Genomic DNA, 25,918 nt, shown 5'->3' on the forward strand with positions numbered 1-25,918 from the left:
CTAAATAAAATATTCTAAAAATTTATTCCGTTCTGCATCCGTTTGTTCAGTTTCCAACTCATAATGTTTCATGGCAACAAAGTATCGAATAAAGGTATCACCCAGTGCTTCCCTAAGGCACAAATCTTCCTCAAGTGCAGCAAGAGCATCTTCTAGTTTCAGAGGGATTGCTGCAAATTTCAACTGAGCAGTGTTCTGGTTCTCTTCTGACACATCCTGGAAGTTAAGTTTTCTCTTTACTCCATCCAGGCCTGCCGCAATAGTAGCAGCAAGCACCAGATAGGGGTTTGCTGTAGCTGAACCTAGCTTGTTGTCTATCTGAGCACCTTTTGCACCATGACATTTAATGTTAAAGGCACAGCTATTATCATTAAATGCCCATTTTGCAGTCACAAATTCTTTTGATTCCTTACCATATTTGGAATAGCGTTTACGGCAGCTGACCGTAGGAGCCATCAGGCAGCTGAGAGCTTTGGAATGTACCAAGAGCCCTGCCAGCCAATTCTTTCCAACATCGGTAAGTGCCTGAACCCCCCAGTCAACAGAAAACAAATTCTTTTGGCCACTGAAATCCCACAGACTATGTGACAGAATCCCCGAATTGTAGAACCCGTTCTCTGTGAAAAAACTTGCAATGTAGTTGTACTTTTTTGCCACTTCTTTAGTGCCTGTTCTGAAGGTGAAGGCAGTGTCAGCGGCACCTATGCCAAACTCTGGATGAAAAGAGATCTCCATCTGTCCAGGCCAAGTGGAAGAAGAGAAGCTCTCAATGTTGGCACCAGCGTGATACATTCCTTCAATGAGTTCCTGAATGAAAGACTGGTCATAACTATTGAGTATGCTTGCTGTAGGAAAAGATATTGTCTTTGAATTTACAATCTCAGCAATGCCATAAATGCAAAATTCATAGGTGAAGGCAGAGCGCAATGACAATCCATTGTCCTGAAGTTGTCTCAGCTGTTGTTTGGCAATGTGCCTGGGTGAGGTCAATAGAGGGGTTCCCAGTATAGTGAAGGAATCACATATCACTCTAGCAGTTTGTTCAGTCCATGGTAGAACTCTAAATGTTGATAAATCCGGGCTCAGGAGTATGTCACAATTAAAATTGGTTGCACTTATGTGGTCCACTTCACTGTCCTTAGGATTCAGGGTCAGTTCGAGGTATCCTCTGGGCATGGACACACCATAGATTGCCTTTTCCTAAACAAGGGGAGAGTAATGGATTACTGAGTCTTTGACAGATGAACTTTAGTAATATTTTACATATATAATATAATATGCCCAAATCTTAAGTAAAGATTTCAGCATTTGCCCATAGGACCTTTCTCCTCAAAGAATCAAAAAGTGCTCCAGAAACTATAGATTGTGTGTTGAGCACCATTATCATGTAGCTACCTCTGGAGGGTGGCAACCAGCTGGTGCATAAGTGTAAGGAGGGAAAGTGTTGAGCAACGTTGTATGCAAATCTCTGCTATGTTTAAAAAATAATAATAATAATCATTAATAATGTCTGTGCAGAACTGACAGGACTTCGGGCCCCATTCTCCACTGTTTTACCCTTTATCTAGTCATTTACACCTGGGCAAAGCAAGTGCAAAACTGGATGTCAAAGGCTGGCGCAAGAGAATTTTCCGAACATAATACTGGCATTTTACATCCACTTTGCACAGATGTAAATGACCACACAAGGCAGTGGAGAATCTGGGGCTGGGTTCCCTTGAAACCCCATTACACTCACTTTGTCTACCTTCGGTGACAAACAACTGCACCAGCTCTGCCAGGATGTGAACTTGTTACAGGGAATATGGACTTTTCACACCTGAAGCTTAGATTTATACTTAGCTGACTTTGTTTCAGTAAAAAATAGGAAACAGCCTCAAGACGTTAAATAATTCTAACACCTCAGTGCCTTCTTTAAACATCATGCAGACAGCTGGATCAACGAATTGCTACTTCATTTGCGTAGGTCACTCCTATTGACATGCATGGGGACAATGCATAAATCAAGTGCAGACAAGACTGATATGGGAATTATAATAACTGTATCTTTGATGAAGAACCCCCTGAAGGTATCTCAGAGCCAGATCTTCAGCTGGTGCAAACTGGTATAGTTCCACTGGAATTATACCAAGTTACATCATCTGAAAATCTAGCTTAATATTGTGCTACAGTTCTATGTTGTGGAAACCCATGCAAGGCCAATACAAATATATTTTTGTGAACCTGTTCTTTTATTTATATATGTATATGTCTATAGAGAGAGAGAAAGCAGAAGAACAAGTGAGCCTTTTTAGCAGTGTGGAAGCCAGAGAAAGTTTTTATACAGTTTGCCTGTGGGAAGGCCACAGATAGTCTGGACTGAAACTAACCCTAATTTTTTAGTGAATCGTCTCCCACTGCCCTGAGAAAGGATCACTATCTAGGTGGATTGACTGACTGGAATGGAACTGCTGAGATTTCAAGACTAAAGTGAATGATACAACACTTTCTCCCCTGAAGTGGACAGAAGTTTCTTAACTTTTCCCTTTACCAAATATTAAAATTAGCTTTGATTGTAAGCAAATAATTCTTACCAAAATTACTGATTCAAGGTAGGTAAGGTAATATCTTTTATTGGACCTGGGGACTCTGTTACTGGAAGGTACAAGTCTTCAAACTACATAGAGCTCTTCTATTTCAAACTATATACATTGAGAACCATATTTTTCCTTTCTTTTTGATAACTAGATAATGTTACCACAGTAGTCACAAAATTCCCTATATAGTCCCTATACTATGTGGGGGGAGGAATAGCTCAGTGGCTTGAGCATTGGCCTGCTAAATCCAGGGTTGTGAGCTCAATCCTTGAGGGGGCCATTTAGGGATCGGGGCAAAAATTGGGGATTGGTCCTGCTTTGAGCAGGGGGTTGGACTAGATGACCTCTGAGGTCCCTTCCAACCCTGATATTCTATGATTCTGTTATCCCATCACCTGTACGAAGCAATATGGTGATCACCATGGTAAGGTCATCTAGTTATCAAAGGCAACACTGAAAAATTGTTGAGGGTGACCACTTTACAGCCCCATTCATAAAAAGCTACATGATTTCTCTTTTCAGAGTAACAGCCGTGTTAGTCTGTATTCGCAAAAAGAAAAGGAGTACTTGTGGCACCTTAGAGACTAACCAGTTTATTTGAGCATGAGCTTTCGTGAGCTATGAGCTGTAGCTCACGAAAGCTCATGCTCAAATAAACTGGTTAGTCTCTAAGGTGCCACAAGTACTCCTTTTCTTTTTATGATTTCTCTTGAAATATAAAAGTTTTTTCTGTTTTTAAAATGCTTGAGGATATACATGGAGGTCAGTGAATAATGTGAGTGCAACAGATAACTTTGAATAAGCTGAGATGGGCACCTGTATTGTGAGTTAATGATTGAAAAAGATGGTGCTACTACCCACCGCCTTTCAAAAGCATTACACTAACTGAAAAAAAAGTTTATTTCTAATAACATCAAATGACATCAAGAGTAAATTGCATCTAAGTGCTAGAGTTAAAAGGTTGCAGCAAAACCTAAAAGCAAAATAATGAGAAAATGGTGTTAGCATCAAAAGATGCTTGAAATAAAAGCATTAAATTTTCTGCCACGTTGATTTCTTTTTTGTGATTGTGCAGTAGAATGTGAAATATTCACAGTAATATGAGAGTGGAAATACAGCCTTAATCACCCACGTTAAGGATCAGAGGGGAAAAAAGGTTAAAGATCAGGATATATATGCATGCTATCAAGAGCTTCATAATTTGACTCTTATTTGACTCTTATTTCCTCTATCAGTATAGGAAATATTACTAAGCAATCATGCAACCCTATAATATTTTCTTATATGATGTGATTGTTGAAAAGAGAATACTTCATAACTGAAATGATTTTCATCTAATCATTTTTGTTTGTTTTGATATTTTCTCTTGGGTCTTGTCTTGCAATCTATTCGTGTCAAGTAAAACAGAATCTTTATAACTGTGGTAAATGTGAAAAGATAATTCCATGGAGGGAGATTATTGGATGTGGAAAGTACTGAAATTACCATCTTAATTAGATTTGTATTTCTGCAGGGCAGAGAAATGATGCTTCAGGGTAATGAGAAAAGCCCAAATCCTTGGGAAGTACTAATCGGGATGGGGGGAGGGGAGGAATGTTTGATTTGTTGCCGGTTTAAATTGGTGCACAAATTATGAGGAAATGTATCACAGCAATAAGGGCAGGGCCATGAGACCTGATAAGAGTATGAGAGGCAGAAAAACTTACATGAAAAAAACGAGAAGGAATGCTCTTGGATCTTGACACTCCATGCAGGTCAGTTGCTTCAAATCTAACAAACTGAATATTGTCTCTGTCCATCTGTTGTTTAATGTGTTCAATAAGCGAGACCAGGCGAAGGGAAAATTGACTTCCAGGGTTGTTTACGTCAGGCTCTCTGCTGTGATCTTTAAAATAAAAAGCAGTGTTTATGTCAGACAAACTTAATAATGCTGTCATTACAAGCTGTTTCACTAAAAAGCATTAGAAGGACAAAATGTGATATAATAATAGGATTGGCCTGGAGTCTCCAGGAATTAATTAAAGATTATGTCATGTGATTAAATCTCCAGGAATATGTCCAACCAAAACTGACAACGCTTGATAGAAACTTGACTTTTTTTCTTTCAACTATGAATTACCTACTGGGAAAACAAATGGGAAGAAGGTTTGCCACTTGCGAACATTTTGGAAGAGGACAGTCTAGATAATGATGTATACTTTTGTCCTGGAGAACCAGTACAATGACTGTTATTTTCTGCAAGTGTTTTATAAATCCACTTACACGGTCTCTGTGCATAGTCCGATAGTCATGGGGGGAGCATGTGCTGCAGTAGAGAACTTCTAAGTGTGGAGCCTATTAATCTAATGAGGGAGATTTTCAATGGCACAAAGGACAGACAGATACCTAACTCCCAATGAAAGTCAATGGAAGTTAGGTGCTTTACTTCCGCTTGTGACCTTGAAAATCACCTACCTGTTGCCCTCCCCACCCCAACAATCATGCATAGGTCTGGAATTGTAGAGAGAAGACCCCAGTTGTCTTCTAACCCCTTCCAAATACAGCAGGATTCTGAGGTGGCCTGTAATCTCTCCCTCCACAGAGAGAAGGACTGTGAAGGCATGCTCTCTAGATTTGCCACCTCTCCCTGGAGATAGTACTGGGCATCATTCTCCTCTGTTACACTTGATCTGTGCCTTTGTAACCCTATCAAAATTAATGGTGTTATACTCATGAATAACTGGTGGAGCAGAGAATCAAGGCTAGCAGCTTACTCTGACAGATGTCCTGATCCCTGCCAACTGGCTTCCAATTCCACTCTCTAAGTTTTATTTATTACTATTATTATTATTCTGTATTTAATTAGACTCTATAAACTGTGAACTTCATTTGGAATTAAAGTGTAACTGAGAACAGAATTTGATGCTAAGACTTCAGTAGTGTTAGAAAATAGTGTTCCTTGTCCATAGGAGAGATTTTTTGAAAGTCCAACATCCTCATAGGGAGATAGAGATGGCAGCAGCCATCATGACCACAGGCTGCTCCGAGCACTCAGATATCAGTGGATCAACCTTTGGTCAGTTTCTGACTGGAAAGCAGCAAGTATCATTATTATTTGTATTACCACAGGGCCAGGAGCCCTCATGAGGGACTAGAACTCGACTGTGCTAGGTGCTATATTACCAGTCATAATGGGGGCATGTGGTGCGTAAAATTAAGAGGGAGGTGATATGTTTTATTGGGGTATTGTGGGAGAAAGGCAACCAAAAACATAGGCAGGTGGTTAAACCAAAATAAAATGGTAGAAAAAAATAAAATAATAAGAATGAAGGGAAGGAAAAATAGTAATAAATATGTTCCATCTTTTTCCCCTCATGCTGTCTTCGTGTTTTTTGTGTATTTCAACTGTAAGCTCTTCAAGGAGGTGACTTATCATTTCTCTGACTTTTAGGAATTGTAGGGAATAAGAATACTATAGTATCTGTTTAATTAATTTGTGACTTCTCTAACGTCGGTCAGCATGTTCGACGACTTAGGAGCTGCCAGAACCTCACTTGAACAGATGTGTGTATATGTAGGAAGGCTTTCATGTTGTGTATCTTCAATAAAGAGTTAATCGGACCCCACATGTCATAAATATAAAGGGAAGGGTAACCACCTTTTTGTATACAGTGCTATAAAATCCCTCCTGGCCAGAGGCAAAGTCCTTTCACCTGTAAAGGGTTAAGAAGCTCAGGTAACCTGTCTGGCACCTGACCCAAAATGACCAAGGAAGGGACAAGATACTTTCAAATCTAGAGGGGGAGGAAAGGCTTTTGTCTGTCTGTGTGATACCTTTGCTGGGAACAGATCAAGGATGCAAGCCCTCCAACTCCTGTAAAGTTAGTAAGTAATCTAGCTAGAAAATGCATTGTGTTTTCTTTGTTTTGGCTTGTGAAATTCGCTGTGCTGGAGGAAATGTGTATTCCTGTTTTTGTGTCTTTTTCTAACTTAAGGTTTTACCTAGAGGGATTCTCTATGTTTGAATCTGACTGCCTGTAAGATTATCTTCCATTCTGATCTTACAGAATTGTTCTCTTATCCTTTTTTTTTTTGTTGTTGTTGTTCTTCTAATAAAGTTCTGATTTTTAAGAATCTGATTGGGTTTTTTGAGTCTTAAAAATCCAAGGGGTTTGTGCTCATCTTGTTTATTCTCAAGCCTCCCCAGGAAAGGGGGTGTAAGGGCTTGGGGGGATATTTTGGGGAAATAGGAACTCCAGGTGGTCCTTTTCCTGTTCTTTGTCTAAATCACTTGGTGGTGGCAGCATACTGTTCAAGGACAAAGCAAAATTTGTGCCTTGGGAAAGTTTTTAACCTAAGCTGGTAAGAATAAGCTTAGGGGGTCTTTCATGCGGGTCCCCACATCTGTACCTTAGAGTTCAGAGTGGGGAGGGAACCCTGACACCACATTTCTGGTTCCTTTGTACAATGTTTGTTGTGTAAAGAGCAAAAGTCACAAACAGGTACCTAGAACGTTTTTGGATTCTTGATAAATAATAAAATAATTATGGAGAGGCAGTGCTCTCTCTATAGTTAAGGTCACAACCAGTTTCCATTATAAACCTATTTTATTATCCTATAAATTTGCCTTGGAACCTAGATTTTTACTGAAAATTACTAGGTTTGACTTCTGTGTGAGCATCAGCACGCACCATGTGTTTATTATCGTTACTTCATATTGCGTGGTTGTAACTTAAAAAGAACATAAGAGTCCTTCTATATATGACAGCTAAAACATTCTCCTTTATCTCAAGTGGTAGAAACCCGTTTGTTTGTTTGTTTGTTTTTTGGTGTGTGGGAGTTTGTTGTTTTTTTGTTTTGTTTTTGTGGCTGTAGGAACAGGGCTCTAGCTCTGGCTCTATAGCTGTGCTTTTATTCCTCAGACATGGTAGGTTCTCACTAGTTAGGGTTCAAATCATAGTTCTCTTAAAAGGCTGTTTTTCCCATTTTTATGAACTAAAAAAAAATCCTCTTTCTCTCATATTTTTCAGGTAAACTTTAACTGACAATTAGAATGTTTTCTGAATTTTTGGTTTAAACTCTGTAAACACTTTTTGAGATTCAGATTTTAAAATAGCTTCTGTCTGAAATCTTGTATGTCACACATAATAAACACTTGTCAAGTATAACTATGTGTGTAGTTCATCACAATGCAATACACTTAACTTTGATCCAAAAAAAATATTATTCTTTCTTCTGTAATCCCAAAATATAAACACAACACAAAACCAGTCTGAAAAAGAAACAGATATACTGTACGTACACTGACATATAAAACAGCTTTAAATGCAAAGACTCATACATATGTAATTTTACCATAAATCAACACTTAGACGCTTTTCCAATTGAATATAACATAATGGAGCTCAAAAACAAGACCTAAAAGTTCTTCACCAACAATATATATTGTTTACTGATAATTATATGTAACTGAAGTTTCCCATTGACTTAAGTGGGTTTGGATCAAACCTCATATGATCAGTTTAACTTTTATTATGTCCTTTAACTATTCATTTTCTTTTTTTGAATTGCTTGGATATTGTAAATTATATGATACATAAGAACATTGTTATTGTTTAGCCATCTTAATTGGATTTTAAATTGAAGGACTTTTTTGTTTTTGAATAATTAATAAATAATGAATAACAATAATTCTCCTTCTCCCAAAGCATATTATCTTTCTGTGTATTTTGTAAAGGAACATGTACAATTTTCACTATTCGCTATATGTAAGAAATAATGGGCATCATTTCAGTAGGCCTAGTTTGAAATCAGTAACTTGCCTCATTTCTTAGTGGGCATGACTGGGAAGGTGAATGGAAGGTTAAGTTGTAAATAGGGGCTTACTAAGCAGTATGCTGGAGTCAGGATGTCTGTACTAGCTAAGATAAACAGGAACACCCAGATGCTAGGGAGAACACACTGATGCTAGGGATAATGCACAAGATAAACCTGGAATGTAAAGAGCCAATCCTGAAACATGTGATGCAATGTATATTAAATGCAATATAATTTGTAAACATATATAAAGGAAGAGGTTTTCTGTGTAAGTTTGGATGTGTGGTATGTCCTATACTCACCCACGATGCTTGAGCCTGATCAACTCAGTATAGCTTTGCTGTATGCCAAATAAAGGAACCTGAGTGATAAAATCTGGAGTCAAACTCAGTTTTTCAGTTCCCAATTCAGTTTCCAATTCAAATCCATTTTGTAAAATCTATTTATGTAAATATATATGCAAATTATCCATGCCTATCATGTTCTTGGCAAATTATCAAGAAATATAATAATTAAATTAAAGGAACTTTGGATTTCCCTTTTAGATTTGATTCCTTAAAAAAGCAAATGAGTCATATTGGGCAATTTTTATGAAGCAAAACCACATTTCTTCACGTTTATAATAAAACAGTAGCATATAGAAAAGCATTCACTACTTAGTTTTTCCTTAGTCCTTGCTCAGGCAAAACTCCATCTCCTACTGAAGAGAAAACAGAGTAGGGACTTTGTAATTTGGCCTATTAAATATGCAACCCCAGCCCCCCTGCTATTGGCTTTGAATCACTACAAAATATTTCTAAGAAAATTCTACTGCCTAATCTGTTAACATCAAGAAAGACTAGCCTATCTTATCCAAATCATTAGTATTGGACATCAAGTAGGATGAAAGGATTTGAACATATCAGTTGCTCATGTGCCTAGAGTTGGTGTTGGATTTGGTTTTTTCAGTGATCAGGAAGCACCTTGCCAGAAGACAATGCCCACATCCAGTGTCAGTGAGTCATTCTCTGGTTGTTCAAAGGAATTTCTATCCCATGATTGCTAATCGAATCACATAACATTGAAGTGAACAATTTATTAGCTCTTAAGTAGTTAAGTGCTGGACAAATGAACAGAACAGAAGGACCACTTTACTACCTGTTGCATAGGAATATAGCAAGGATAAAGAAAGCTGACCTAACAAATGTACTGATACTGAAAACTCTGTTGGGTCATATGGTATCATGAAAATCTGATATAAAATTAAGGACCTTTTTTCTTTACATGACCTGAAGTAGAAATATAGCTTTAGGGGAAATAAAAATAAACCATAGACCACACAGGAGTTGTCATACCACTTCAGATTAGTGATTCGTCTAGTCCAGTATCCTGTCTCTGACAGTGGCCAGTACCAGATGCTTCAAAGGAAGGTGTGAAAAATCTGCATGGAGGGAAATTTTCTTCCTAATACCTGTTACTTAGAGGTTGTCTTATGGTCTGAAGCATGATGGTTAATATCCCTTCCAAACTTTTGGGGGTTTTGTTTTACTTTTACTTTTTAAACCTTAGTAATCTAAATCTGGATGTTCTTATTATCCATATGAAAGTTAAATCCTGCTAAACTCTTGGCCACAATTATATCCAGTGACAATGGATTCCACAAACGAATTGTGCTTTGTGTGGGGGCAAAAAAAGTAAGTGTGCATTCTATGAAAAAAGAGTATTTTCTTTTTAGTTTTAAATTTGTTGCCTCACTTTCATTAAATGTCTCTTCTCATTGTAGGTAGGGTAGATTGGGTGCTTCTATTCAAACTTCTCTATACCAGTCATTATTTTGTACACCTTTATCCCCTTGTTCCCTCTCTGAAGTAAACAGTTTCCCTAGCTTTTGAATCTCTCTTCAAATGAGACTTTTTTCCTGCCATTAATTATTCTTATTTCCATTCTCTGAACTCCCTCTTTTCTACTATAGTTCTTTAAAATAGGGTTACCAAACAGGACCCAGATTGTAACTGAAATAGTGTTATTGATTTGTGTAATGACTGCACCCAGTTTAAATTTCTGGTTTTTTTTTTTTTATGAGAATGGCTTTTTGATTAAATGGGAGTTTGTACAAAAATTTTCAGAGTTTTGATTGTTGAAAGCAAAACAAAAATGGTTTGAGGTTTTCAGTTTTTCAACAAATAATTTGCACTGCTCTGACACCTTGATGGGTTCTAAATTAACAACAAAATTCAGGAAAAAGTCTGAACCTCATTGTGAACAGTGCAGTGAAAATCTCTGTTCCATGTGCAGCAGCAGTCAAAAATGAAAACAAAATATTAGGCGACAAAGAACGAACATATTGAAAATATTAAGTCATTATTAGAATGTATCAGCAAAAAATTCCCTGCCTCTCTCTAGCCCCCCACCCCCATGGAAGGTGATACTATCATGGAGAACCAAGAGAGTATAGCATAGTACCATATAGTGAACAAGAAGGAAGATAAGGTCTTGATTAGAGTTTTTGCTGTCTATACTGAAAAACAGGCTCAAACCTTACAGATAGTGTGAAGGAAGAAATGTCAGAATTTGTATGCGGCCTGAACAGGAGGGACAAGGAGAAGAGCCTAAGTAACAAGGAGTATAATGGTTTTCTCAACAAAGAGGAGCTGAGTTTTGACCATGTAAGTTAAAGATGACAACGAGATATTGAGGAAGAGATGTCAGAGAAACAGGCTAAGATATAGATTGGTTGAAGGGAGACATGTTAGCGATCCAACAGTAGGATTTCTAAATCATCAACAGAGGGAAGACATGTGAACAGATCAGATGACACAGGATGGAAAGAGAAGAAGAGTAGACCAAGAACATAGTCCTGAGGAACCCCCACAGTAAGAAGGAGATACGCTAATGTAATGGCAAGAGAGCTAGGTCATATAAAGTCTCCGGAACAACCTCTCTGTGGCTGCTCAAGCATGCATGGCAGAACCATTATTATCAGTGCTTTTCAAGCTGTATATGAATGCAGGGCTGAGCAGGACTTTTGTAACCAACAGCAAGCTCCAGCTTTAATTGAAGTCAATGGCATAACTCCTTAACATCAACGGGAGTAAGTCCTAGATGCTGAATACTTTTCATACTTCAATCCTTAATTTAAATACTAGATAGGGTTTGTGAGTGATTTGTTACTTAGTTTCATACATAGTAATAAATGACTTAATATAAGGTCATTTACTAAGGGAGAAAAAACACTTGCAGAACTGACAGACTCCATACTTTAATAATTCATGTATTCAGTCATCCATTTTACATAATGTTCATTGAAATGAGAACTTAGCAGAGGAACTTTTAGTAAATTTAAGCATTTTTTAATTTCTTAGGCTACTATTTTTAGGCATTTTACATAATTGTCTGAAGGGCTCAATCCTCCTTTCCTTGTGCACCCCAAATTCCCACTGAAGTAAGTGGGTTTTTAAGAATGCATGGAATTGATCTGAAGAATAGCACTCTGTTCCTTTAAGAATGTCCCAAACTGCTAACAATTGGGTACTGGTCACACACACAGTACCACATTCTCATTGGCATGTCTGTAAAGGCAGAGTATGGTCAAGAAACCTGGTCCTGTTAATTGGGACCTGTGCACTAACTGCCCAGTTCTACAGATCCAGTCCCACAGTCTGCAATCATGCAAAATATCACTGACTTGAATGAGATTTTGGCCTCACTGAGGACTATGTGGGAAGTTTGGTATATAGGGCTAAAGCCTGCTCCTAGCACACTACCCACCTAAAACAGGCTGCACGGTGGAGAGGTCCATGGTGACCAGAAGGATGGGATTCCCTCTCAAGCTGTCATACCTCTCAACAGCGCCATTTTCAGGGGACTGGCCTGTTTTGGCCCACCTGTCCCGGTTGAAGTTGAACTTTTCCAACATTTAGTGGCACCAACAGCTGTATACACATTACAAACTGTGCACACCGTTGGTAGGAGCAGAGCTAAGGAGGGCAGAGGCTTCAGCAGCTCCTGGGCATGCTTACTGACTACAGCGGAGCTCAGGGATAGTGAGTGACACAGCATCTGGGAAGGCCAGGCTGCAAAGTGGGGCCTTAGTGTGGCACAGATTTGATGGGTGAGGTGCTGAGGCCATCGGCTACAGCAGGTCAGTGACCAGTTGTGTCCTGCTTTAGCCACTTGATTGTGTATCTGAGATCAATGGGAGTGTTGCTCAAATAAAGATTGAAAAAGTGAGTAAGGACTTCCATAAGTTGTCATTATTAATAAACATTTTAAAGTGAGACAAGTGAAAGGAAGTGGTCATATTACATTCCAGACTGCTATTGCCTATGAACTGGTTTTATATTGTATACACTAAATAAATTTCATCTCTTCAGTGTCAGAGGCCTCTCTTTCTACTTATCTCCCTAGCGTCTCTGAAAAGCCTAGGAGGCTTTTGATTACTAATGTCTAGCTTGGAGTGAACTCTATTTGCATAAGTGCATGCTATTATCATATATAAGTGCTTATGCAAATACATAAACTTATGTAAATGAAAATGTTTGCATAATTACCAGCACTTGACACCTTCCATGTTTCTACGGTGATGCACTGTTTTCAAGAAGCTGTAGTTTCAGATCTGGTCTAACTGACAATACCCAAGGAATAATTTCTCTAGCTGGCTGAAACATCTTGCTTCATTTTCTAGGTCAAAGTATTTTTTCCATATAATTGACTGTGAATTTGAGCACTCTTCTGTTGTCTCAGTTCTGATTTTTTTTCTGTGCGGTGGGGGGAAGGAGGGTCGATGATGAATGTGTGCAGGACAATAACTGTGAGGGGGAGAAATACAGTGGCTGGCTGTATTATGCAATTTGCAAAAATCTTTAAGGGAAGGATGAGTAGACTAGTTATTTTTAGAGGGTTATTAGGGCTTGGCTACCACTTGCAAGTTAGAGCGCATTAAAGCAGCCCCGGGCGCCCTAACTCCTGAGGTGTCCACACTGGCAAGGCACGTAGAGCGCCTGGACTCTGTAGCTGGAGCGCTCCTGGTAATCCACCTCCACGAGGAGCATAAAGCTTGCTGCACCCCGGCTGAAACGCCCGGGCGTCAGTGTGGACGAGGTGTTGCATTACTGCACTGTGACTGGCCTCCAGAAACATCCCATAATCCCCTGAAGTCAAGTGGCCACTCTTCTCATTGTTTTGAAATCGTCTGCAGGCATGCGGATATCCCCTTTCAAAGCTCCGTTTCTGACAGATGGCATGCTTATCTGCTCCAGGACAAAGCAAACCATTAGTGTAGAATGCTGCTGTTGTGAGTGTGTGTGTGGGCAGAGGGGGTCTGCTGTTGTCTGAACTTACAAGACAGCATGCTGACACACTCTCTGCCCCCCAAATCACACTGTCTCTCCTCCCACATACACACAACACACTCCCTGTCACACTCCACCCCCCGCCATTTGAAAAGCATGTTGCAGCCACTTGCACACTGGGGTAGCTACCACAATGCACTGCTCCTTGTGGTGTTGCAAGAGCTGCTAATGTGGCCATGCCAGTGCGCGTGCAGCTGCCACTGTAAACACATGGCAGCGTTTTCCTTGCTGCGGTCTCCGAAGGCTTGTTTAACTCCCAGCGCTCTACAAGTGCAAGTGTAGCCAAGCCCTTAGTGAAGTGACTAGTGTGGATGTATCTCATTCCTCTCTACTGAATGGAATAAGAATTTTGATTGCCGAAGGAGGTTCTCCTTTATTCAAGTGATAGAACCCTCTGCTTTTAGAACAGTAAGATCTGAGTTCTATCCTTGCTCTTGTCATGAAGTTCTGAAGTGTGTTGTGTCCAGCATAGTAACAAATCAGTTCCTAGAAGGCAATGGATATGTTATAATATTTAAATTATGTAACGTGTTTGACTCCACATTAAAAAATTAGAGGTAGGATAGAAGACACAATTTGGTTCCATATCTAGATTTTGGCACCCCAAACTCTGGGAAGGTTTTGGAAGAAAGCTTTTGATTTGACCCACTTTAAGTATATGAAGCATTTGCAAAATATGGATTTGAATAAGGGTTTGCATTTCAAGACAACCCTCCTCCCCCTCTAATTTGTGTTCATTTCTGAGGTTTTGGCTCAGGCTGTTAGCTAAATAAAATCAAAATGAATAATAATTTAATTATAAAATAAAACATTTTGGGATAAATCTAATACTCTTTAAACTAACAATGCTCCTGCTGGTGCCAGTAGGATATTGGTTAGGAACTGTGTAAAGACTGCAGGATTTAGTCCATTATAAATACGTTGTGAGAGTAGGTCAACTGCAATATTTTGGATTTCGTTTAACTTTTTCTTGTATTGTAAAACTTTTCTCCCTTAATTTAAGCTGCAGTTTTTCAGTGAAAATAAAATTTCAAACTACATATTTCTAACTAAATGAAAACCATTGTTATGCTTATGTTTTAAGTAAGTCTTACCCTATCTCTGGGACAGCAGTATCAGTGCAAATGTACAAAAAATATGCAGGAACTTCGAACTTCTGCTTCACCAAAGGCAAATGAAACCTGGGTTCACAAGAATTCTGAATTGTGTTTTTAAATCCAGGTGAGTTCTACATTTGGCAAAACAAGCTCTCCCTTTCCTTATAGCTTCCTTACATAGGTTTTGAACTATAATTCGCATAATGGTCAATGATGCAGCTGAGACAAGGTGGGTGAGGTAATATGTTTTATTGGACAAGCTTTCAGTCTTACATAGAGTTGTTCTTCAGACCTGATCTGCGTAAGCTCAAAAGCTTGTCTCTCTCTGACCAACAGAAGTTGGTCCAAGATAAGATATTACCTCCCACACCTTGTTTATCTAATATCCTGGGACCAATGCACCTACAACAACATTGCATACAATGATGCAGTTGGAGTTTAAAACAGCACATATTTATGAAGCAAAAAGGACTATGGAATGCTGAAGAAATTATTCCTATTCTCATTTTGCAATTTAGGAATTGGCTTTATGAACTAAGGGGAAAATAGTGGCAATCTGAAGGATTTGGTAATGAATTCCACTGGCCTTTCATTAATGCAAATATGTAAAATAATCTAGAAGGGAAAGAGGAAATAGTCTATGCAGAAAAAATCCGCTTGGCTGTCTACTGATCTCATACATTAAACATGATCACAGTGAAAGCTGGCCGCAATATGTATTTTCATTGTTCTATACTTCTGAAGCATCCTCTCTTTAAAAGATTACCTTTTAGGATTTAATTCACTCAATTAAGAATAGCAGCACACAAGTATTTATGCATCCACGTGTCCTGCTCAAAACTTAACTTGGGTGATTACAAAAATTCTTCCTGTGGCTTGAATTGTTTGGCATCTGCAAACTTGCCTGTTTGTCAGAGCATCTTTAGCAAATCCTCTACACCTCAGAAAGCAGATTTTTTAAGATGTTAGGTAGCTTTACAATGAGTCACATGATACTAAATCATGGATCTAGTTATATCAACTATTGGCAAGGGTAATAATGTTTTCTAACATGGTTAAAAGTATATCATAGATGGAAATTATTTGCCCTGTCTTATAAGCTAGTAAAGCGATCTGAGTATCATCCTCCTACATTCGTATTAGCCTGTGACCTAACGATGCCCACTAACAATATTGTTTGTGCTGTTGACCACTTCCCAGCATAACAACTAACCTGCTCAAACTCATTATAGCTAATAATAACTTTCCGTTTACTGATCCTGCTAGCCCAGTAGTTTAATTTTTATTACTTCAAAGAAACCACAGTCTGTTAGTAGCAATTAATTGGCTTTACAAACACACTTTCCAAATTGTCTTATTGAACAGCATGAAGATATGTGTACGCTTTCTGTTTAATTTGCTTTTCTTACACTATTCTTCCTATTAGATGTTTTGGCATTCCAGTCCTCTTAGGACTAATAATTGAAAACATCATCCCTACATGGAAGCAATTTTCACTGCTGGAAATATTAACAAAAAGGAAATTTCAAGAAACTCAGAAGATTTCAAGGCTTTCCAGTGACTAGCAGACCTATGGAAAATGTTGCCTATGTTCAGTGTAAATGAGAAAATATTTCAATTTTTAGTGAACAAGACATGACCACTTGTGCATAGCAGTTTATGGCAGGCAGTCAGGCTTTGTAAGCACCTTGCTATAGAAGAAGCAGGCTGGAAGTACTGTAAAACTTTTGATCAAGTCCAGTCACATGTACAGTAACTGCTATTGCCAATTGTCTAACATGAATGCTGACAAGAGATTTAGGGTTTTTCTAAACAATTTAACTGCGTTCTTGAGTGATACAGTAGGTGATAGTTTAACGTCTTACCAGTCTGGTCAGGAGAAGGGTCGAATTTAATTCCTGGCATGCTGCCTGTGTTTTTATAAGCTGGTGGTTGCCTCCTACTGGGATGCTCCATGTTGCTGCCTTCTGATTGTTGCTGATCAGACCCAGCAGAGCTGTGAACCAAGAGGGGCTTGTTTGGCAGCCCTGCTACATAATTGTCTATACAGTGGAGCTTTCGATTCTCCCCTCCAAAATTAAGAGAAAGAGACTCAAAGGATCTACCCTGTTTGTCAACTGCTTTTTCATTGGGTTTTTGCAGACGTATATGGGAAGAAGTTCTGCTCTGCTTGCCAGTGTATTTGGCCCTGTTGCCAAGCAGAGGACTGCTTCTGAGTAGGTTTTTCAGCTCTTGCAATGTTTGTTTGGAAACTCGAGACCCCAGCATGAAAGATGCTTCAATGCTTTTTTCCTGGATTGCTAAGTTATTACCTTTATTCTCTTTCTCTGTTGCATCCTCCTCTTCATCTTCTGTTCCCCCACATTTGTCCTCATTACTTGCTGTCTCTGTCACTCCAGATTTATCTTCTGTGCTTGCTATATCTGAACCCCCAGATTTTTCTTCTTTGCTTTCAGGCTCCATTCCCAAAGGCTGATTCCCTTTGCTTGATGTCTGTATTCCCTCAGGTGTCTCCACCTCTCTTTCTACCACTCTTCTCCCACCTTCATCATCTTTGTGGACTTCTGTTTTCCTCAATATGTTGTCTTTCACAGTGACTTCTATAGGGAAGCTCCCATTTCCGCCCCCCTTTTCATCTTGTGTGTTAGGGAAATTAGATGGTTTTTGAAGGGATGGACTTGCAGGTAGTTCTACATGACCAGTTGCTCTTTGCAGATAAGAATGATCTGGGGTGTTTGTAGGGTGGGAGATCTCCATTTTCTCACATTCTAATGGGAGAATGTATTTTGCAGTGACTTTGACTCCTCTTGTCCTTTTTAAACCACATATACTGCCGCCATCATCTTCATCATTGTCATTTCCAACTGTGTTCTGTAATCATCAACAAAATATACAGCCAAATAATATGCATGAATGAAACAAGGGTAGAGTAACACAAGACAGGAAGTAACACCAACAGCTGCATTTTATTATCACATGGGACTTCTGTTATTTCTTGCTGAAAAGGAGTTCTATGGGGGAAATTACCTATAATTTCCGTATAATTTTCATATAATTCAGCTTCTCTGAAGATATCCTCTTGAAGGATTCTCATTTTGAGGTTTTAGCTCCTTTAGAGCAAGACTGGTTCAGATCCCTATTCTTCAGGTATTTTGACCATTGAGGGCAGGTTTAACAGGGTACAGTGCAAGCTGGATTCTCTGCTGCCTAGTATGTGCCACCCCTTGCCAAGCATAAATGTCCTTTAAATGTGAACAAAATGTGTTTTTAATACAGCCAAATGCTAAATTAATACATCTAGGAACAATGAATGCAGACCATAACTACAGAATGGGGAACTGTATCTGGGAAAGAATTGACTTTGAAAAGGATTTAGGAGTCAAACCGGACAAGTAACTGAACATGAGCTCCCGGTGTGATGCTGTGGCAAATGGGCAAATGTGATCCCTGGATATGTATATTCAGGGGAGTAGAGAGGTGATTTTACCTCTGTATATGGCATTGGTGAGATCAATTTGGGAATACTGTACAATTCTGGTGTCCTCATTTTAAAAAGGATGTGGAAAAACTGGAGTGGATTCAGAAAAGAGCCCCCCAAATTATTTGAGGGCTGGAGAAAATACCTTGCAGTGACAGACTTAAAAAACTCAACCTGTTTAGTTTATTGAAAAGAAGATTGAAAGGTGACTAGATTAGTGTGTGAGTAACTGCAAAGGGAGAAAATACCACATTTAAAGGGCTCTTTAATCTGGTTGAGAAAAGCATAACAAGAACCAGTGGCTTGAAGCTAAAGCCAGACAAATTCAAATTGGAAATAAGGCATATATTTTTAAGGGTGACCAACCACTGGAACAAACTACCAAGGGAAGTGATCCATCTCTTGATGTCTTCAAATCAGGAGTGGGTGCCCTTCTGGAGAATATGCCTTAGCCAAATACAAGTTATGATACTGGGCTCAATACAGAGGTAATTAGGTACAATTTAATAACCTGTGACATATAGGAGGTCATACTAGATGAAATAACAGTCCCTTCTGGCCTTAAATTCTATGAAATCTATGTTCTGTTCAGTTTCTCCTACTTAGCACAGGCAAATCACCCAGAATGAAACACAAATTTGAAATGATCAAAAATGTGCCTCAGGGAAAGACAAAAAAAGGTGTGAGAGAAAAGCCTCATGAAAAGTAACCTTATCAACGGGAGGAGTGAGAATCCTGCAAGATGATAACTTCAAAGAAACAGAATTACCAGGCATATAATTTTCCCTTCTCTAAAGATGCCATCTGGGGAGCAAGAAACTTTAGGGATGTCCTAGCAGCAAATGAGGGTAAAGCCGCAACGAGCAGTAATAACAAAGTTAAAGCCAACAGTTCAAACAGCTAGCTTGCTTTTTTTAAATAGCATTAACAATATAGAGAGGATTTTACACATGCAGCACACACATGACATTCGAGTCTGCAGAAATACATAGCATTCAGTGGGGGGGAAGCCGGCTGGAAATTAGGAACATCCCAAAATAAAACTACACTATTATAACAAACAACAACAAATATGACACAATAGCAACTTTTACTTTAAATGTATATATGGGACTAAATGACTTAGCCAAGGTCTCCTTGGTTTGCTTGAATCAGCCTTGAATGTATAGATAAAAAGCTACTGGGAAATCATTAAATGTTCTGAGTTTGAGTTTTATCAATATACTGAAGACATTCAGATCTATGCCATCAAACTCTCCAAATTTATATTCTGCACTTTCATTGTTTTCTGTGGTGTCTGAAAGAAATAGGGGCCTGGACGAAAGCAAGTTGGATACTAGTCTAGATAAGACAAACAAGTTGTTTATTGGCAGATGGAAACATTTAGAACAATAGACAGTGGTGTCTGTAGCTCATATTGTCAGTAACATTTGCCTATCTTCTGCCAACATGATTAATGGCTTGCTTTTATCTAGGATCCCTCACTACTCTTTGATTAGCAATGATGGCCCATTGTACCTTTGTCCAGCACTGTCTGGCCAAGAGGTGTGACTTGTCCTCTCCTAAAACAGACCTCATAATAGTCTTTCAAACCTCTCTCCTCCTCACTTTAGACTACCGTAGTGTGCTCTATTTAGTACGACCTATAAATGCCACCCTGAAGCTTCTGCTACTATAGTATACAGCTGGCTGTCAACCTTCTAAGTAGGACAAGCCACTAGAAGCACATGACACCTGTGCTCAGATCTCTACACTGGCTTCCTTATGATGTCCAGGTGCAATTAAAAGTCTTTAGTGGGAGCATTCAGCACAGAAGTTTTGCTTACCTGAATTTTCATTTAAAATATACTGTTCTCCTTTAATGCATCTGTCTGTCAAAAAGTTACTATATTTTTTGCTCGTTTGACCCCCAGTAATAAACAGGCCCAGTTCTTAGAGCTGTGCCAACATTGCAGCTGCTGGAAACAAGGAAGCAAACTAAAAAGCCACATACATTTAAACTTCCCCATTAGCGATAGAGGAAATTGACTGGGGAATATGAGGGACGATGTTTGCCAAATGGGAAAAGGCACAAAATCAATAGGAAATAAAAAGATGTTTTCCAACTTTCCAAGGGGATTCTACGAATAGAAAAATTTTCTTTGAAACAAAAAAGAGAAAAGAGATCAAGCTAAGAAATGTTCTTGACATGACTGTATTTTTAAAGAATTTACTGAAACGTTAGACCCTCTTTCCCTGGCAGAGCCTGACATCATAAAAATATAATCTTTTCTAAGTGATTTCTTTTTTTAACTCAGCCTTTAAAATTCCTTTGTTTTCTGAATAATTTGAAACCGTTAACTTATTCATAACAACATCTGTATTTCTCTTCTGTGCTTCCTAATGCAGTCCTATACTGTTCAAGGCTGTCCGTTTCAAAAAACTTTAATCTACTCTTGGATATGTCAGCTGAAGCAGAATTCAATTCTAGCATGATGTCCACAGTACTGATCTCTGAAAAGTATATAAATTGAATGTAACTATGGTAGTGATGCTGACAGCAATCAGGAGATCTGACCATGTACTTTCAGTTCTGTATGACAACACATTTGTGTTTGCTAGACATAATAGGATCACTTCAGATCAAATATACAATATGAGAAAACCATCCATCCACAGTAATGCATTCTAAACATTTTCATAAACACAAGTTATAATCCGTACTGCAAGGAATAACCCCTTCCAATTAATAGATATGAGGGAAATTGCTGGCTACATATATTTCTACTAACAGAAAGGTCCCAGTGCAAGATCTAAGATCTTACAGATCTGGGGACTGTGTCAAGGATTTTTATTCCATAAAAGAAACTGGGACCTTGGGACAGATATTTACCAGTCTTTGAAGGGAAACTGTACCCATTTCCCTCAAAGCGGCACACCTTTTTTTAAAAAAAACACCCCACTCACAGGGTGAAATTTTCTATGATGCTGAGAACACAAGACCTAGCACTATTCAGGTCTCTAACATGAGGCTCCAGGGGTACCTTCTCTTGTCCCTTTGCACTGGGATGAATGTCACCCCCTATGAATAAACTCAAAGATATATGTATATCCATCTATCTATACATAAAATATGGAAGTTCATTTGGAAAGATTTTTAAACTTTAGATTTCTGCAATGAAATAAATGGACCTATTTTTCTTTCCATGTCCTAATGCAGCATTCTCTCATATTAAAAATTGAAATGTTCATTTGTATTTATGAGAGGGCTAGGGCTATGAGAGAGTTTAGCTGTCCAGGGAAAAGCTATATTCCTTCTACATGAGACCAAATTCCAGACCAGGTCATGTCTACCCTAAAGATTGGCCCCAATTACAGCTTTTGGTATAGCTGCACCTCTGCAACCCCTAGTGAATAGTTGATATTGACACTGGTGGCACTTACTCCAGTTTCAAGCAGGGATAACCTTCATCAGTGTGAACAGGACCTTTGCCCATCTACACTATAGGTTTCCTCCAGTGCAGTTATTCTATTGGCTGGATACCAATGGCTGCAATCAAGGCTAAATCCTCAATGCAAATCCCCAATTGCTACCCTCAAATAGGTATACTGCGGCATACTTGTAGGGTAGCATCTGAATATCTAGCATTCTCCTGTGCTGCCTTTCATTGCTCTTGTTGCAGGAACATATAGGAAGTGGTGATGAGTGCAGAAAGTGTCATCAAATACAATTTTTGACATTAGAGCATGTGAAATTGCCACCTCTACCCTGGGCAGTCCAATTGCATGCCAGTTCTAGCATACTATCAAGCTCCAACAACTGACACACACTTTATGCTATGCAGTAAGGTAAGGCACTTAAATCGGAAGAAAATTTTCTTAATCGATGTAGGTTATTCTTTAAACATTATAAAAGCTCTGAAATGGGGATTAACTGTACTATAATATACAGCACTGCAAAAAAGGCAATCCACAAACTGCATCCATCAGTCTGAAAACATTTGGAAGTGAACAGTATTGCCTTTTGGGGCGGGAATGCGGGGGGAGACACCAACTGCTGAGAATTGTATTGTGTTAGGCAGGTGAAAATTCAAGTAAATTCTTGAACTTTTGCCCTAAGAAACATCTACAGCAGTTTAATAATATGTCTGCAATTTTATACAAGACAGATTTAATGGCTGGGACGAAGGAAGCTTGTATTTTTCTCCTGCTTTCCGTTTGCTTTGTGACCTGATGTAAGTCTCTTAGTCAACCATAGGATTTATATAAAATTCCATCAAAATGCATTGGCAAATATATATAAATGAGCTTCTACTGTGGCATTTGAGAGGAAGAAGGTGGGGAGGGAAAATAAAGTAGTTTAAGAAGATTCCCCAGCAGTTATGGATGAACAATTGTAAAAGGGTCCTTGTTATAAATATAAAGGGAAGGGTAACCACCTTTCTGTATACAGTGCTATAAAATCCTTCCTGGCCAGAGGCAAAATCCTTTTACCTGTAAAGGGTTAAGAAGCTCAGGTAACCTGTCTGGCACCTGACCCAAAATGACCAAGGAGGGGACAAGATACTTTCAAATTTGGAGGGCGGGGGGAAGGCTTTTGTCTGTCTGTTTGTGTGATACCTTTGCCGGGAACAGATCAAGGATGCAAGCCCTTCAACTCCTGTAAAGTTAGTAAGAAATCTAGCTAGAAAATGCGTTACGTTTTTCTTTGTTTTGGCTTGTCAATTCACTGTGCTGGAGGGAATGTGTATTCCTGTTTTTATGTCTTTTTGTAACTTAAGGTTTTGCCTAGAGGGATTCTCTATGTTTTGAATCTGACTGCCTGTAAGATTATCTTCCATTCTGATCTTACAGAGTTGTTCTCTTATCTTTTTTGTTGTTGTTGTTGTTCTAATAAAGTTCTGATCTTTCGAAATCTGATTGGGTTTTTGGGTCTTAAAAATCCAAGGGGTTTGTGCTCATCTTGTTTATCTCAAGCCACCCCAGGAAAAGGGGTGTAAGGGCTTGGAGGATATTTTGGGGAAACAGGAACTCCAAATGGTCCTTTTCCTGTTCTTTGCCTAAAACACTTGGTGGTGGCAGCATTTTACATCATCCAAGGGCAAGGACTTTGTGCCTTGGGGAAGTTTTAACCTAAGGTGGTAGAAATAAGCTTAGGGGGTCTTTCATGCATGTCCCCACATCTGCACCCTAGAGTTCAGAGTGGGGAAGAAACCCTGACAGTCCTGTATCATGGTGAAAGGGGAGAGTGGCAATGGTGTAGCTCTAGCAGGAATTATTGTATGTCTAATCTAATTCACCTTTTACTGGACTATCCACAACAACAACAAAAAAGATGCAAACCCACCACTAGCATACACTTAGTCAAATGCACTTTTGACCAACTCCAGTTTGTCTCAGTCACTCTTGGTCCCTCTTTTCTTCCATATAATGAAATTGGGATCTGATGGGGGATCCAGAGTTCTGTCGTGACCACCCCAGTCAGGAAAGAGTTAAATAGCTCTGCTGGGCATAATCAGCCCCAGCCTGGTGCAACTGTAAGGCCTGTCAAATGTGGAGAGGAACATCTCCTTAAAAGGGAGGATCCAACCCCAGTGGAGGGTGGCATTCAGAGGGAAGCAGAGCTAGAACTCCTTGGCCTCACAGAGCAGGGGCTAATTACCCATATAGTTGCTGAAGAGCTGCTGCCACCTGGACCCTCTTGAGAGGTGGAGAGACCACTTTTGCTTTGCTTTGTTTTTCATTAGAGCCCAAGACGCCCAGCCTGAGCCTCTCAGACACTCGGGGTGTTAGAACGCAGCCCCCTTCACAGAGACGATTTACCTTTGTGCTCTTCAAGGAACAGTGGGATGAACCCAGACTGTGGGCTGCAGGATTATTTTGTTTGCCTTTTCTTTTATTTCAGACTGCAGTCATACCCATGAGGGGGGAAACACATCCCTAAGACTTGCAGCTGAAAGATTGCACTCAAACTCAGTGCCACAGTGACACCTAGAGCCAGAGAGGGTCATTGGGGATGAGAGGGAGGCCACCCTCATACCAAGGGGATGCACTAGTGGTACCACCTTGGACACCAGGACTATTACTTTACTTCATGTGGAAAGGTCTGGCAATTAATGTAATTCACATCTTCAGTCCGTTTATTTTCACATACCTCATTGCCATAGTCTTACTCCCATACTAAGGCTTCGCATTAAACATGCAATTATCAGATTAGCTTCTGAAGGCTTTTAATTCTGAAACTGCTCCCATGCAGCAGGCTTGTCCTTGTAAAGCTGGTAGCAGTGCACGATTTCTTGCAAGCACTTCCATTTGTATATTGCCACCTACACCATGAGGAAAGTGCTCTGTGGCGGTATGAGTTCCAAATGAAGGACCCAATCCTGCCTTACCAGTGGTTTTTACACCAGTATAATGTCGTTGTGGTACAGTTACTTCCAACTTACACTGGTGTAAGTGAGAGCCAAACCAGGCTCCAAGTCTAGCATCAATATCTGGTTCACCTTCTGTTTGGAAGACAGGGGGATGGACTTAATGATCTAATAGTTCTTTCTATCTAACTTCTGTGACTCATTTAATATATGGGCACAGAGAAAGTCAGTGACTCAGACAAGGTGCATCTCTGGCAATATTGAGTATCTGATAAGAGTCCAGCAGCCATGGGAAGGCTGGATCCACCATGACATCCAAGCCACTTTAACTGTTTCTCAATACCTTACTGAAACGCAATTTTTTTCACATTTTCATAATAAGACTTCCTATAATCTATTCAAAATAACATGTAATATATATATATTACTCCCCTGAAAGCACATACTGCAGTTCCTGGGTCAGATTCTGCTTTCAAATACACCAGTATAAATCCTGAGCGACTCCACTGATGTCAACAGAAGTGTTCCAGATTATCACGAATGTAACTCAGGTCAGTTCTTGGCCCAGGACATGTAGTAACTCCATGACATCAGTGGTGTCACTCTGGATTTACACGTGTAAATAGGATAAGAATTTGGCCCTCTGATTCAGGGGCTTCTGATAAAGAATGGAAGATGTCAGATGCTAGAATAAACAGACCGAATTTCAAAAAGCAAGTTTGGGGGGATTATTGCCTGGTACTAGAGACTCTGTTCCCTCTCCCTGTGTCTCTCTGACCCACTGTTAACTCAGAACACAACGTGTCCCTTGTGTATAGATCAAAAGCTCTGCACTAAAAGTAGGATGAGATGTTGTTCCACTCACAGCCAGAAAATAACCAGAAATAAGAAAATATTTTGTATTGACAGGTCTGTGTGGAAACCATTCACAATCAATGTCTTACCTGATGAGTGAGCTCTTCCTCCTTGTCCATCTCCAGCACATTCTGGTTCAAGTCACCATGAGAAATGGTAACTGCCTTGTAATAAAATTGCACCCAGTATTTATAGGTGCAGCTACAATAAAGGTTAGTTTGAACAGAATTTCTATAAGGTTCTTTTCCCAGAAATCCAGGGCAGATGATGAAAGATAAAAAGCAAACCCTCATGTGTCATGGCAATTTTCTGGAATAGTGTTAAAGTAGTAAACTGACAAATGCACATTTCTAGCTGACTGCCTGAAAACAAAAGAGAACTGAGCATAAAACTGTTTTGCTCAACTTTTTTTCCCCACAAAAGGTTTTTGTTATGC

General features: G+C 39.3%; 1 protein-coding gene across 1 annotated transcript; it reads right to left on the reverse strand.

Annotated features, from left to right (window-relative positions):
• Positions 1-25,601, reverse strand: LGSN (lengsin, lens protein with glutamine synthetase domain). Its single transcript, XM_077812126.1, has 4 exons — positions 25,572-25,601; positions 16,665-17,670; positions 4,283-4,461; positions 1-1,200 (listed from the first exon to the last, which is right to left on the reverse strand). Exons 1-4 carry the CDS (start codon positions 25,599-25,601, stop codon positions 1-3), a joined length of 2,415 nt encoding a protein of 804 aa, XP_077668252.1.
• Between the last annotated feature and the right edge of the window lie 317 nt (positions 25,602-25,918).

The sequence above is a fragment of the Eretmochelys imbricata genome, chromosome 3, assembly GCF_965152235.1.
Source record: "Eretmochelys imbricata isolate rEreImb1 chromosome 3, rEreImb1.hap1, whole genome shotgun sequence".
In the NCBI taxonomy this organism is placed as follows: Eukaryota; Metazoa; Chordata; order Testudines; family Cheloniidae; genus Eretmochelys; species Eretmochelys imbricata.

What these genes read in the sequence shown, in the direction of transcription:
- LGSN (XM_077812126.1), bottom strand. Translation starts at nt 25,601, where the DNA reads ATGGACAAGGAGGAAGAGCTCACTCATCAG. An exon ending in AGGAAGAGCTCACTCATCAG is followed by an intron (nt 17,671 to 25,571) that starts GTAAGACATTGA and finishes TGATGATTACAG; the next exon opens with AACACAGTTGGAAATGACAA. An exon ending in TTCCTTCTCGTTTTTTTCAT is followed by an intron (nt 1,201 to 4,282) that starts GTAAGTTTTTCT and finishes CCCCTTGTTTAG; the next exon opens with GAAAAGGCAATCTATGGTGT.